This window comes from Pristiophorus japonicus, chromosome 3, assembly GCF_044704955.1.
Source record: "Pristiophorus japonicus isolate sPriJap1 chromosome 3, sPriJap1.hap1, whole genome shotgun sequence".
Lineage (NCBI taxonomy): Eukaryota > Metazoa > Chordata > Chondrichthyes > Pristiophoridae > Pristiophorus > Pristiophorus japonicus.
In genome coordinates, this window is record NC_091979.1 from 137660882 (window position 1) to 137675457 (window position 14576).

Sequence of the window (14576 nt, forward strand, 5' to 3'; positions counted from 1 at the left end):
ACACCTTCCCCAGAGCGAGGGCCCTGTGAAAAGCTGACTCAACTCCCACAAGCTGACTCCAACAACCAAAATCTGACTCCAACTGCTAAAACCTGACTCCAACTGCTCCAAAAGCTGACCCCCACTGCTTCCATAAACTGACTCCAACTCCTTCCCCACCTTGTGTTTTTGCAGCTTTCCTTATAGTCAGTTCATCTTCACGCCAAAACTGCATTTGCCTCTCGGTATCTGTCTCTCTGTGACTGCTACTGCTCCTCGACTCCTTCTCCAACTGCCCCAGCTGTTCCACCCCACTGCTGGTTCTGTAGGTCCTATCTTTGTATCCAATTTAGTTCTGGCCTTTTCGTGCTCAAATTCAGATGTGTAAGTTTGGACGGGGAGATAGCTTTGAATATTTCATTAGAAGATGTCACAGGTACAGGTAGGTGTGAGGACAGGGGTATTGTTTCAGTGCACATTGGTACCTCAATGTCTGCTGGTCCATTGTAACAGTCCTGGGAGTCAATTGGTTTGGGCCTCCCCTTTGATGGGCCATTAGGTAGATGATGGTCCACATTCATTAGGGGTGATTCATATTTTCAAACTGGGCCAGGTAGTCCTCATTGGTTGAGGATTTCCCCACTTCAGGCCTGACTCGACCCCTGATTGGCCTGCCAAAATGCACTTTTCCCCCATTGGCCAGTGCCTCTGTCTCGCTTGTGAGCCAGACTCCACAATGTCTGTATCCGCCCACACGTTTCCCAGCCTGCCTGATCTGAGGATTTTACTTGGCCAAAAATGTTCATTTAAAATGTATAGGACGATCCCATGGTAGTTTTCTTGTCCTTAGGGTGTTCCAATAAAATGCGGCCATCGATTTTCAAACCTTACAAACCCCATATCTTCTCCATCACAATGACTGGATACTTCCACCTCGAGCATTTGCAGCCTCTGCCCCTACTTCAGTGTATCTGCTAATAAAACCCTCATTCATGTCTTTGTCACCTCCAAACCTGACCACTCCAATGCTGTCCTGGTCGGCCTCTCATGCTCCATCCTCTATATAATTAAACTCATTTAAAACTCTTCTAACAGTATCCTATCCCACACCAAGTCCCACTCAACTGTCACCTCTGTCCTCGCTGACCTACATTGGCTCCCACTCCCTAATGCCTCCAATTTAAAATTCTCATCGACCTGTTTATTCCCTTCATAGCTTCACCCTGCCCTGCTATTCTCCCAGAACTCTGCAGTCCTCCGATTTTGGTCTCTTATGAATCACCCCAACCTCCGCTTTACCCAATAAATGGTATTGGATCATCGAGGCCTTACACTCTGGAATTTCCGCCCTAAATCTCTCCACCTCTCCTCCTTTAAGCTCATCCTTAAAACCAACTTCAAGCAAGCATTTAGCACCCCTCCTATTAGCTCGTTATTTGGGTTTGTCAGATTACCCTTTTGTGAAGTTTTTGTACATTAAAGCTGCAATATAAATAAGAACATAATAGGAATAGTAGGCCATACGGCCCCTCGAGCCTGCTCCGCCATTCAATATGATCATGGCTGATCCGATCATGGACTCAGCTCAACTTCCCTGCCTGCTCCCCATAACTCCTTATCCCCTTATTGTTTAAATTTATTCAATGTCCCAGCTTCCATAGCTCTCTGAGGCAGAGAATTCCATAGATTTAGAACTCTCTGAGAGAAGAAATTTATCCTCATTTCTGTTTTAAATGGGCAGCCCCTTAGTCTAAGATTGAGCCCTCTAGTTCTAGTCTCCCCAATCAGTGGAAACATCCTCTCTGCATCCACCTTGTCAAGCCCCCTCATAATTTCATAAATTTCAATAAGATCACCTCTCATTCTTCTGAATTCCAATGAGTACAAGCCCAACCTACTCAACCTTTCCTCATAAGTCAACCCCCTCATCCCCGGAATCAACCTAGTGAACTTTCTCTGAACTGTCTCCAAAGCAAGTATGTCCTTTCGTAAATATGGAAACCAAAACTGCACGTAGTATTCCAGGTGTGGCCTCACCAATATCTTATATAGCTCTAATAAGACTTCCCTCCTTTTATACTCCATTGCCTTTGCAATAAGAACATAAGAACATAACATAAGAATTAGGAACAGGAGTAGGCCATCTAGACCCTCAAGCCTGCTCCGCCATTCAACAAGATCATGGCTGACCTGGCTGTGGACTCAGCTCCACGTACCTGCCCGCTCCCTGTAACTCTTAATTCCCTTATTGGTTAAAAATCTATCTATCTGTGATTTGAATACATTCAATGAGCTAGCCTCAACTGCTTCCTTGGGCAGAGAATTCTACAGATTCACAACCCTCTGGGAGAAGAAATTCCTTCTCAACTTGGTTTTAAATTGGCTCCCCCGTATTTTGAGGCTGTGCCCCCCAGTTCTAGTCTCCCCGACCAGTGGAAACAGCCTCTCTCCCTCAATCTTGTCTATCCCTTTCATTATTTTAAATGTTTCAATAAGATCACCCCTCATCCTTCTGAACTCCAATGATTAAAGACCCAATCTACTCAATCTATCATCATAAGGTAACCCCCTCATCTCGGGAATCAGCTTAGTGAATCGTCTCTGTACCCCCTCCAAAGCTAGTATATCCTTCTTAAGAAAGGTGACCAAAACTGCACGCAGTACTCCAGGTGCAGCCTCACCAATACCCTGTAAGTTGCAGCAGGACCTCCCTGCTTTTGTACTCCATCCCTCTCGCAATGAAGGCCAACGTTCCATTCGCCTTCCTGATTACCTGCTGCACCTGCAAACTAACTTTTTGGGATGCATGCACAAGGACCCCCAGGTCCCTCTGCACCGCAGCATGTTGTAATTTCTCCCCATTCAAGTAATATTCCCCTTTACTGTTTTTTATTCCAAGGTGGATGACCTCACATTTTCCGACATTGTATTCCATCTGCCAAACCTTAGCCCATTCGCTTAACCTATCAAAATCTCTTTGCAGCCTCTCTGTGTCTTCTACAACAACCCGCTTTCCCACTAATCTTTGTGTCATCTGCAAATTTTGTTACACTACACTCTGTCCCCTCTTCCAGGTCATCTGTGTATATTGTAAACAGTTGTGGTCCCAGCATCGATCCCTGTGGCACACCACGAACCACCGATTTCTAACCCGAAAAGGACCCATTTATCCCGACTCTCTGCTTTCTGTTCGCTAACCAATTCTCTATCCATGCTAATACATTTCCTCTGACTCCACGTAACTTTATCTTCTGCAGTAACCTTTTGTGTGACACCTTATCAAATGCCTTTTGGAAATCTAAATACACCACATCCATCGGTACACCTCTGTCCACCATGCTCGTTATATCCTCAAAAATAAAGGCCAAGATACCATTGGCCTTCCTGATCACTTGCTCTACCTGCATATTATCCTTTTGTGTTTCATGCACAAGTACCCCCAGGTCCCGCTGTATTGCAGCACTTTGCAATCTTTCTCCGGTTAAATAATAACTTGCTCTTTGATTTTTTCTGCCAAAGTGCATGACCTCACCCTTTCCAATATTAAACTCCATCTGCCAAATTTTTGCCCAGTCATTAGCCTGTCTTATGTCCTTTTGTATATTTTTTGTGTCTTCCTCACACATTGCTTTTCCTCCCATCTTTGTATCATCAGCAAACTTGGCTACGTTACACTCAGTCCCTTCGTCCAAGTCGTTAATATAGATTGTAAATAGTTGGGGTCCCAGCACTGATCCCTGCGGCACCCCACTAGTTACTGGTTGCCAAGCACAGAATAAATCATTTATCCCGACTCTTTGTTCTCTGTTAGTTAGCCAATCTTCTATCCATGCTAATATATTACCCCCAACCTTGTGAACTTTTATCTTGTGCAATAACATTTTATGTTGCACCTTGTCAAATGCCTTCTGGAAGTTCAAATACACCACATCCCCTGGTTCCCCTTTATCCACCCTGTTCGTTACATCCTCAAAGAACTCCAGCAAATTTGTCAAACATGACTTCCCCTTCATAAATCCATGCTGACTCTGCCTGACCAAATTTTGCTTTTCCAAATGTCCTGCTACTGTTTCTTTAATAATCAACTCCAACATTTTCCCAACCACAGATGTTAGGCTAACTGGTCTATAGTTTCCTGCTTTTTGTCTGCCTCCTTTTTTAAATAGGGGCATTACTTTTGCAGTTTTCCAATCTGCTGGGACCTCCCCAGAATCCAGGGAATTTTGGTAAATTACAACCAATGCATCCACAATCCCTGCCGCTACTTCTCTTAAGACCCTAAGATGCAAGCCATTAGGTCCAGGGGATTTATCTGCCTGTAGTCCCATTATCTTACAGAGTAGCACCTCCTTAATGATTGTGATTGTGTTAAGTTGCTCCTCCACTATAGCCCCTGGACTATCCACTGTCAGAATATTGTTAGTATTCTCTACCGTAAAGACTGATACAATATATTTGTTCAGAGTTTCTGCCATCTCCATGTTCCCCATTACTAATTCCCTGGTCTCATCCTCCAAGGGACCAACATTTACTTTAGCCACCCTTTTCCTTTTTATATAGCTATAGAAACTCTTTTAAAAAAAATATTTTTTCTATCTGTTTTTATATTTTGCACTAGTTTACTTTCATAGTCTATCTTCCCTTCCTTAATCATTTTTTTTAGTCATTCTTTGCTGGTTTTAAAATGCTTCCCAATCTTCTGTCCTCTCACTAGTTTTGGCCACTTTGTATGCCCTTGTTTTTAATTGGATACCATCCTTTATTTCTTTAGTTAGCCACGGATAGCTATCTTTTCTCTTACACTCTTTCTGCCTCACTGGAATATATTTTTCTTGAGAGTTGTAAAATATCTCCTTAAATGTACACCACTGTTCATCAACCGTCCTACACTTTAATCTATTTTCCCAGTCCACTTTACCCAACTCTGCCCTCATACATTCATAGTCTCCTTTATTTAAGCTTAGTACGCTGGTTTGAGATCCAACTTTCTCACCCTCCATCTGAATTTGAAATTCAATCATGCTATGATCACTCATTCCGAGGGGATCCTTTACCAGGAGATTGTTTATTAATCCTATCTCATTACACAGGACCAGATCGAAGATAGCCTGCCCCTGATTGGTTCCGTTTGGTACTGTTCAAGGAACCCGTCCCTTATGCACTCTATGAACATCTCCTCAAGGCTGCCCTGACCAATTTGATTTGTCCAATCAATATGGATGTTAAAATCACCCATGATTATTGCTGTTCCCTTTTTACAAGCCCCCACTATTTCCTGGTTTATGTTCCGACCAACAGTGTTGCTACTGTTAGGGGGCCTATAGACTATGCTCACCAGTGACTTTTTCCCCTTATTGTTACTTATCTCCACCCAAATTGTTTCAACACCCTTATCATTTGAGCCAATATCGTTTGTTACTATTGCAGTGATTCCATCCTTTATCAATAGAGCTGCCCTACCTCCTTTTCCTTTCTGTCTGTCCTTAGAAACATAGAAAATAGGTGCAGGAGTAGGCCATTCGGCCCTTCGAGCCTGCACCACCATTCAATAAGATCATGGCTGATCATCACCTCAGTACCCCTTTCCTGCTTTCTCTCCATACCTCTTGATCCCTTTAGCCATAAGGGCCATATCCAACTCCCTCTTGAATATATCCAACGAATTGGCATCCACAACTCTCTGCGGTGGAGAATTCCACAGGTTAACAACTCGCTGAGTGAAGAAGTTTCTCCTCATCTTGGTCCTAAATGGCTTACCCCTTATCCTTAGACTGTGTTCCCTGGTTCTGGACTTCCCCAACATCAGGAACAGTCTTCCTGCAGCTAACCTGTCCAGTCCCGTCAGTATTTTATATGTTTCTATGAGATCCCCTCTCATTCTTCTCAACTCCAGTGAATATAGGCACAGTCGATCCAGTCTCTCCTCATATGTCAGTCCTGCCATCCCGGGAATCAGTCTGGTGAACCTTCGCTGCACTCCCTCAATAGTAAGAATGTCCTTCCTCAGATTAGGAGAGAAAATTGAACACAATATTTCAGGTGAGGCCTCAACAAGGCCCTGTACAACTGCAGTAAGACCTTCCTGCTCCTGTACTCAAATCCCCTAGCTATGAAGGCCAACACGCCATTTGCCTTCTTCACCACCTGCTTTCATGCCAATTTTCAATGACTGATGAACCTGGACACCCAGGTCTCGTTGCACCTCCCCTTTTCCTAATTTGCCGCCATTCAGATAATATTCTGCCCTCGTGTTTTTGCCACCAAAGTGGATAACCTCACATTTATCCACATTATACTGCATCTGCCATGCATTTGCCCACTAATCTAACCTGTCCAAGTCACCCTGCAGCCTTTCAGCATCCTCCTCGCAGCTCACACCGCCATTCTGCTTAGTGTCATCTGTGAACTTGGAGATATTACACTCAATTCCTTAATTTAAATCATTGATGTATATTGTAAATAGCTGGGGTCCCAGCACTGAGCCCTGTGGCATTCCACTAGTCACTGCCTGCCATTCTGAAAAGGACCCGTTTATCCCGACTCTCTGCTTCCTGTCTGCCAACCTGTTCTCTATCCACGTCAATACATTACCCCCAATACCATGTGCTTTAATTTTGCAGACCAATCTTATGTGTGGGACCTTGCCAAATGCCTTTTGAAAGTCCAAATACACCACATCCACTGGTTCTCCCTTGTCCACTCTACTCGTTACATCCTCAAAAAATTCTAGAAGATTTGTCAAGCATGATTTCTATGTTTCTATGTTTCTATGTCTATCCTTCCGGATTGTCAAGTACCCCTAAATATTTAATTCCCAGTCCTGGTCACCTTGCAACCAGGTCTCTGTAATGGCTATCAGATCATACCCATTGGTATCTATTTGTGCCGTGAAATGCAACGTGCATTTAGGAAAAGTGCTTTTACGTTTGTTTATTTACCCTTTTTTCCTGCTTGTTTCCTCTCCTTCAAATTCATTTTTTTTATTTTTGCTTTCTAATTCCAGCTTTACTCCCCTCCTTCCTGAATCTAGTTTCAGGCTCCCGTCCCCCTGCCAAGCTAGTTTAAACCCTCCCCAACAGCAATAGCAAATCCCCCCCCCCCCGCAAGGATATTGGTCCCAGCTCTGTTGAGGTGCAACCCGTCTGGCGTAACAGGTCCCATCTCCCCCAGAAGCTGTCCCAATACCTCAGGAAACTAAAACCCTCCCACCTGCACCATCTCTCCAGCCACGTATTCATTTACTTGATCCTCCTATTTCTATACTCACTAGCTTGTGGCACTGGGAGTAATCTGGAGATTACTACCTTTGAGTTCCTGCTTTTTAATCTCTCTCCTAGCTCCCTAAACTCTGCCAGCAGGACCTCATCCCTCTTCCTACCTATATCATTGGTCTCGATATGGACCACGACCTCTGGCTGTTCGCCCTCTCCCCCAGAATGTCCTGCAGCCGCTCAGTGACATCCTTGACCCTGACACCAGGGAGGCAACATACCATCCTGGAGTCACGTCTGCGGCCGCAGAAACGCCTGTCTGCTCCCCTGACTATTGAATCCCCTATCACTGTAGCACTTCCATTCTTTTTCCTCCCCCACTGTGCAGCTGAGCCACCCGTGGTGCCGTGGACTTGACTCTGGCTGCACTCCCCAGAACCACCATCGCCCCCCAGAACCACCATCGCCCCCCAGAACAGAGTATCGGTTGGAGAGCAAGATGGACTCAGTGGACTCCTGCACTACCTGCCTAGTCCTCCTCTTCTGTCTGGTGGTCACCCACTCCCTCTCTGCCTGCACACTCTTAAGCTGTGGGGTGACCGCCTCTAGAAATGTGCTATCCATGTTTCCCTCAGTCTCGCGGATGCACCGCAGTGACTCCATCTGCCGCTCAAGCTCCAAAACACGGAGCTCAAGTTGGTGCAGCCGGAGACACCTCCCGCACACGTGGTCGCCCCGGCTGCGCGAAGCATCCGGGACTTTCCACATGCCACAGGATGTGCAATCCACGGGACTGAGCTACCCTGCAATCCCTCTAATTGCACTTGCAACTATCGAGTAGAACTAAATTCTAAACCTTAGCACAACAGACCCAGCCGTTACTCAGCAAACAGCCGATTTAATTAACTGGCCCTCCTTAGATAATAAAGATCACATATATTTACTGAGAGATGCTGCTTACAACAATTCCAAAGATTTCCTATCGAAAGGGAAATAAAAGTACTCACCAATCCACCAGCCAATCACTTACCCGCTTGGCTGTGACGTCACACTTCGATTTTGATTTTTTTTTTTTACTTTTTGTCCCTGCACCAGCTGGCTCCTCCGACTCTTGGGCCCCTTTTATGGGCCTCTCGATCCTCCCACTCCTGCTCCTGTGGCTCCTCCGACTCTCGGGCCCCTTTATGGTTTAGAGTTTTCCTGGTGTCCTGGTCAATATTTAACATTTCACCCAATGCCACTATAATAAACTGGTCTTTGTTCTCATTGCTGTTTTTAGGACTTGTGCACAAATTGGCTGCTAAATTTGCCTACAAAATAACAGTCACGACACTGATAAGCAGGTCATGACCTGAGAATGTGAATGGTGCTATATGAATGCAAGTTTGTTCATTCATTATTTCTTTCTAGCCTTAAGGAGATACAGACCTCTACTTTACATGGTATATGTTGCTATTCTTATAAAACAATACTTCCATGAGCACTGCTAATGGAGATTCAATTGCATAAATAAAAGTTTTGAAGGGCAGAGTTTCCACTTTTGCTTATCACCAAACATAAAATCTTGCATGAACCAGCACAGTGGGTCAGCGTTTTAGAAGGTAATTATTTTCTCCCCTTGTATTAATAAATATGCTTTGATATATTTTCGAGTGATAACCTGTTGCAGTTTTATTAATACAGCTGAAAGTGGGTTTGTCACAAAAAATAAGCATTTTTAATCAGTGTTCAATGCACTACCTGAGTAACCCAGTTTTAAATAACTGAAAATTACCGTATAAAACTATACAGAACCAATTACTAGTTTCAGTGGTGTACAGTAGTCAGTTTCTTAGTAAATTAAATATTTTAAAAGATTTGAAAGCTTTTAAAAGGTGCCCACTCGAGCCCTCGCACCTTAATTTTGAGAGCTTTGTCGAAGGCCTGCAAACGGGCACAATTTACAGAAACTCACAATGGTGATTACTTCAATTTCGGGGCGTGGCCAGCTTTGTGGGTGGGATTTGCTTTCAGTGTGATGTTTTTTAAACCAGCGCAAAAGATCACGGAAACTTGATTTGCGCTCGGCGTAATTTGCACTTGAAATTCCTCGATCTTTTGCGCTTTTTTGGCCGATTTTAGCCGAATTGCGCTGGAAAAACTGAGTGTCCAAACTCAATGTCATACCTCACATAAAAGCAAGCATCAAATCATCAAATCATAACAATGTTTTTTTAAAGAAATGTGTGCAAAAAAGGGAAAGAAGCCCACTTAATTCCTGTTGTTTTTTTGATCTTGCCATTACCTGGAGATATTCTTCAGATATCACAGAAAGGAACCAAGCAGATAGCAAACTACAGAAATGCCCAACAAGAATTAGCCACTAATTGTCCTCGGGACCTGTTTAGATAACTGCTCCACTGGTCATATCAGAAGCTAAACATTTCAATCATGCTCTTGGTGCCAGACTACACAGGACAACAGCTGGTATTAGAACATTTTTTATGCATGATGATCTCTCATAAATGCACTTTGTTTGTGCCTGCCTCCAATTCCAAGAAGTTAAGATCCCCTATAAGCTATAATTAGTTTTACACATCTGTTGTTAACATGCTTTTATATGGGTTCCTAAGCTCCCCCACATAAAAGGGCCGACTGCACTTGTGGACAAAATGATTGATGTTATGGCTGTCTTGTTATGTTCATAACATTTAGGTAAATGAGTATGATTTTACAATTATTATGTATTTTCTTGTTCTTTGAAGTAGATCTATTCTCAGTTTGATAAGTAAATCTGACAGATTTCAAAACAAAAATTCCAATCATAAGAACATAAGAATTAGGAACAGGAGTAGGCCATCTAGCCCCTCGAGCCTGCTCCGCCACTCAACAAGATCGTGGCTGATCTGGCCATGGACTCAGCTCCACTTCCCCGCCCGCTCCCCATAACCGTAAATTCCCTTATTGGTTAAAAATCTATCTATCTGTGATTTGAATACATTCAATGAGCTAGCCTCAACTGCTTCCTTGGACAGAGAATTCCACAGATTCACAACCCTCTGGGAGAAGAAATTCCTTCTCAACTTGGTTTTAAATTGGCTCCCCCATATTTTGAGGCTGTGCCCCCTAGTTCTAGTCTCCCCGACCAGTGGAAACAACCTCTCTGCCTCTATCTTGTCTATCCCTTTCATTATTTTAAATGTTTCTATAATCTCATCCTTCTGAACTCCAACGAGTAAAGACCCAGCCTACTCAATCTATCATCATAAGGTAACCCCCTCATCTCCGGAATCAGCCTAGTGAATTGTCTCTGTACCCCCTCCAAAGCTAGTATATCCTTCCTTAAGTAAGGTGACCAAAACTGCACGCAGTACTCCAGGAGCAGCCTCACCAATACCCTGTACAGTTGCAGCAGGACCTCGCTGCTTTTGTACTCCAATCACAGCACAAAAATGATATGGATACTTTTCGGAGTGTTTGACTGCTGTTCATTATTTAACTATTGTCTGTATGTTGTGGAAAGCAAGTTTCTGCTCTCATTTTAACACATTTTCTTGCTTTCTATTTTCTAGGAGGGGTTCAAAATGGGACTAACTCTCGAAGGCACTGTGTTCTCCCTTGATCCCCTGGACAGTAGATGCTGACATTAAGAAACTGAATATTTTCACATTTGGATCATGAACATTATAGTGCCAGTGAAGTGCCAAAAAAGCTTTTTGTTTTCCACATTATTTGATAATAACTTCTATGTGTGGATTTTTAACTTGATTCTGCTTGCATTTTCTTATATTTTTGTTTTAATTCAAGTGGAAAAATAGAATAGAGAAAACGCTCAAGATTAATGTTAACACACAATTTTCATTCTACTTGACATTTTATTGAGCCACCCCGTTGTTCCTTCAATTCTAACATTTTCCCCAAAAAAATCTTTTTAAAATTATAAACAGTACTAAATTGTGCTGGTCCAAATTTTGAAAAGGATTTTTACTCAAAAATAAAGTTGTACTTCATATTTTTTTGTCATCTATCTCATCAAATCAGGGGTTCATGATGTAATTGTAAACTGCATCTAGTGACATTGGAGCTAATATGCTCAAATATCAAATGTTCCAGTTGCAGCAATGAGAATTTTTAATGAGGGAAAAAAAACAGTGATAATGCTTCAGAATTTGTATGAGCACCACTAAACAGAATTTTTAATGGGAAGAATAACCTGCCCTTGTTACTCATTTTAAAATTCCTGTGCCCTTTGTACTGTTATGTTCACCCAGTCTTAGAAGAGTGTATTTTTATGTATGTTTATTTTTCAGTAGTATGCTGAAAATAGCACATATTAAGTGAGTTTGATACAAAGAAAATTCTTTGTGGGTACTTTTTGCATTTTGCCTAGGAGGATGATGTAATAACTGGATTATGTGTTGCCCAAACTTTGCTGCTAAGACAACTAAATTGTATTGAAGTTAAATTCAGATTTCATGCTGCGATGTTAAAAACGCTATATAAAGTACGTTGTTTGTCAAGCTAACTTCTTTGATCACATCAGTATTTAAAAGATTTCTTATTAGAATGTTGTACCGAAACCGTGAATGATTATTTATCTTTTACGACATTTCATTTTGTGAAACATTACAGAAAACTAAAGCCCCAATTTTACTCTGGTCAACACTGGTGTGGGCAGGGACTGAGGCTGGTGGCAAACCATCCCGACCTCAGCAACGTGAATTTAACTTCTGGGTCTCATCTGCATAGGCCCCTTCAGAGTCCCATAAAAAATCAGTGGGAAGTGATAACTGGTCGGCACGAGGGAGCAGAATTTCGGGCGGCAGGAGTTAAGTCACTGGGAGGGCACTTCTCCTACTAGATTGTCCTGGTAGAAAAGCTATAGCAGCTTCCCCATGCTGACCGCTGGTTAAAATAGTCATCAGAGCCTGATCTGCATATTTGAAGAAGTGCCCTGCCGGTTTCCAGCGGGTGTCCTTCTCACTTGCTCAGAGGAGTAGATTAAATTTGGAACTTTCGGGAGGAGAGCGGGTCTTCAGCACATATGTCCTACTGGACAATTTTAACTGCCCGCCCAGTTTTAAGTTAGACAAAGTTGCGTAGAGATGAGGGAAGCCATTTTTTGGCACATGCAACTCCTTCCTGTATAGACAGCTATGGTGCCCCTATCACAGAGCTTTTGCCTCCATTGCCCTATCTAGAAGACCATTTCAGGTAACAATTACTCTTTACATAAAGAAGCGCTTTCTAACACCAGTCCTTTTGGTCGTTAGTATCTATGCCTCCTTGTGCTGCAGTTGTGGTTTTCTTTGAAGCTGCTTTTCTACTCCAATTAATACCTTGTATGTCTGTATAAGACCACCTTTCATTCAACTCCTTTGAAATGAAAACTGTAATGTTTTGCCTCTAACTCATTCCTCTAATACTCTTGATCAGTCTAGTGGCCCTTTTCTCTGCTGCTTCCAGGGTTTGAATATCTCCTTTGTGCCTCCAACTAGAAATGAACGTAGTACTCAAAATGTGGCCTGAGCAGAGGATTGAGCACATTTTGCATGATGTCTTCAGACTTATCCTCCATTGATTTGGCAGCATAGCTTAGTCTTCTCTTTGCTGCTCTGCAGTAACTGAATTATGGTAACTATCACTTCCAGATCACTTTCAACCTTTCCTCTAATCAGTTCAACACCATTGAGTAACTTGTTCTGCTTTATTTCTTCCAATGTATAACACCTTGCACTCATCTGTATTGAATTTCACTTGCACACTTCCAAAATTTGTCTCATAGTTACTTGGCTATATCATCAGATTACACAGATTACCTCCCCCATTCCCACCGCCCCACTTTTAGTTGTATCAACAAGTTTGACTAACTTGCATACGTTTTTGAATCCAGGTTATTTATGTAGATCGAAAACAGTAAGATCTCATTAGCGATCCCAGAGGTATGCCACTCAGTGTGACACCCCAGCTTGGTATCACTCCTGTAACTAGTTGTTGTAACTAAAGGAAGCAGCTAATAGTTGCTTAAGCTCTTTAAGACAATTCCTTAACCACCTCTAAGTTTTACCGAGGGTATTCAATTTTTCAAACATAAAAGAAATTTAAATATTACTTTAACTAACAAATCTTTGTCATTTACTGGTTTTGAAAATGGGAAAACTGGTGCAGACCAATTAAATATTAACAATTATTTCAACTTTATCTCCAACTGTAATTGTAGTTGTTTATTATCCTCCCAGGTTACATTGATATATTTGAAGTGTAGGTATGACATACATCATCTGAAGTGTAATACAAGTCTATTTCTTAAACACTATTCAAGATGATTGTGTTAAATCAAGAGGTGACGAATGAAGGGTGGATCATTTAGACCTGGCATTACCTTTTCAGAATTAAAGTATTTCAACAAATTATAATAAACAAGCATCTGCATGCTTTGTCGGTATTTCATATAACTATCTTTATTGTTTGTAATGTGCAGAATCTAATAAGTCTTCCTATTTCTACCTGCACCTATATCAAATGACATTTTTCAATTGAAGATTAGTCACATTATGATACGTCTTAATGCTTTAAAATATATTTCTCAGTAACATACATATATTCGCCCATATTTGTCTTATGCAATTTATATTGTGAGGGTGGTATAGTGTACCACTGTTTATGTTATCAGTGACTTTATTATTTTTTTAAATACAATTGCATCTCTCAAATAACTGTATGGTCACTGTTGGTCACCAATTTTAACAAAATAGAGTTAATTTTACATGAATAAAGCTAACATGCATATAAATGTGTTCCTTCAAAACCATTTCCTGTTCCTAAATTTACAATGGTGATTGTCAGCATAGAAATGGTAATGTCAATATTTGTTTAATTTTAAGTATCTGTTGGGATAACTGCTAGTGAATTAACACAAACCTCGAGGAAAAATGTATAATTTAGATTCATAATTATATCAGTGTTATACCAGTATCTGGTACTATTGAATATACATAAAGATTGTGCTGAACCAAAAAAGTTAATATTGCTTCTTAGACACATATTGTTGTATTCTTGGTCAGTTTAGAAGGTGGAGGTAGACCAAGTCTGTAACACTGGTATATCTTTGTAATGTCTATTAATTGTAAAAGTCTCCTTCAATTGCCAGTAATAAACTTTTTTTTAAATGTAGATTGACTCATACACACCTATTGATTCCTCCTCAGAGATTTTATATGAGATTGGTCTCATGAAAGCAAAAGTTTGATAAAATGTATTTAAGTTATTTTTCTAAGGCAGTATAGCAGCTAATTTGGTTTACCATAGAGATGTAATTAAATAAGGTTCAAAATGTCATTAAAAGGGATGAAATCAACCACATAGTGGAGGGAAAAGGACAGTACAGGACAATAGTGCCCACAATAT

General features: G+C 41.5%; 1 protein-coding gene across 3 annotated transcripts in view; it reads left to right on the forward strand.

The window, feature by feature from the left end:
* The window catches only part of LOC139259903 (PTB domain-containing engulfment adapter protein 1-like), a 797963-nt gene extending 783651 nt beyond the window's left edge, over positions 1–14312 (forward strand). For all 3 annotated transcript variants that reach the window (XM_070875832.1, XM_070875834.1, XM_070875833.1), the window contains one exon: positions 10742–14312. In XM_070875832.1, coding sequence (XP_070731933.1) covers positions 10742–10813 — 72 coding nt within the window. In that variant the 3' untranslated portion in view covers positions 10814–14312. The remainder of the gene's footprint in view (positions 1–10741) is intronic.
* Positions 14313–14576: the final 264 nt, after the last annotated feature.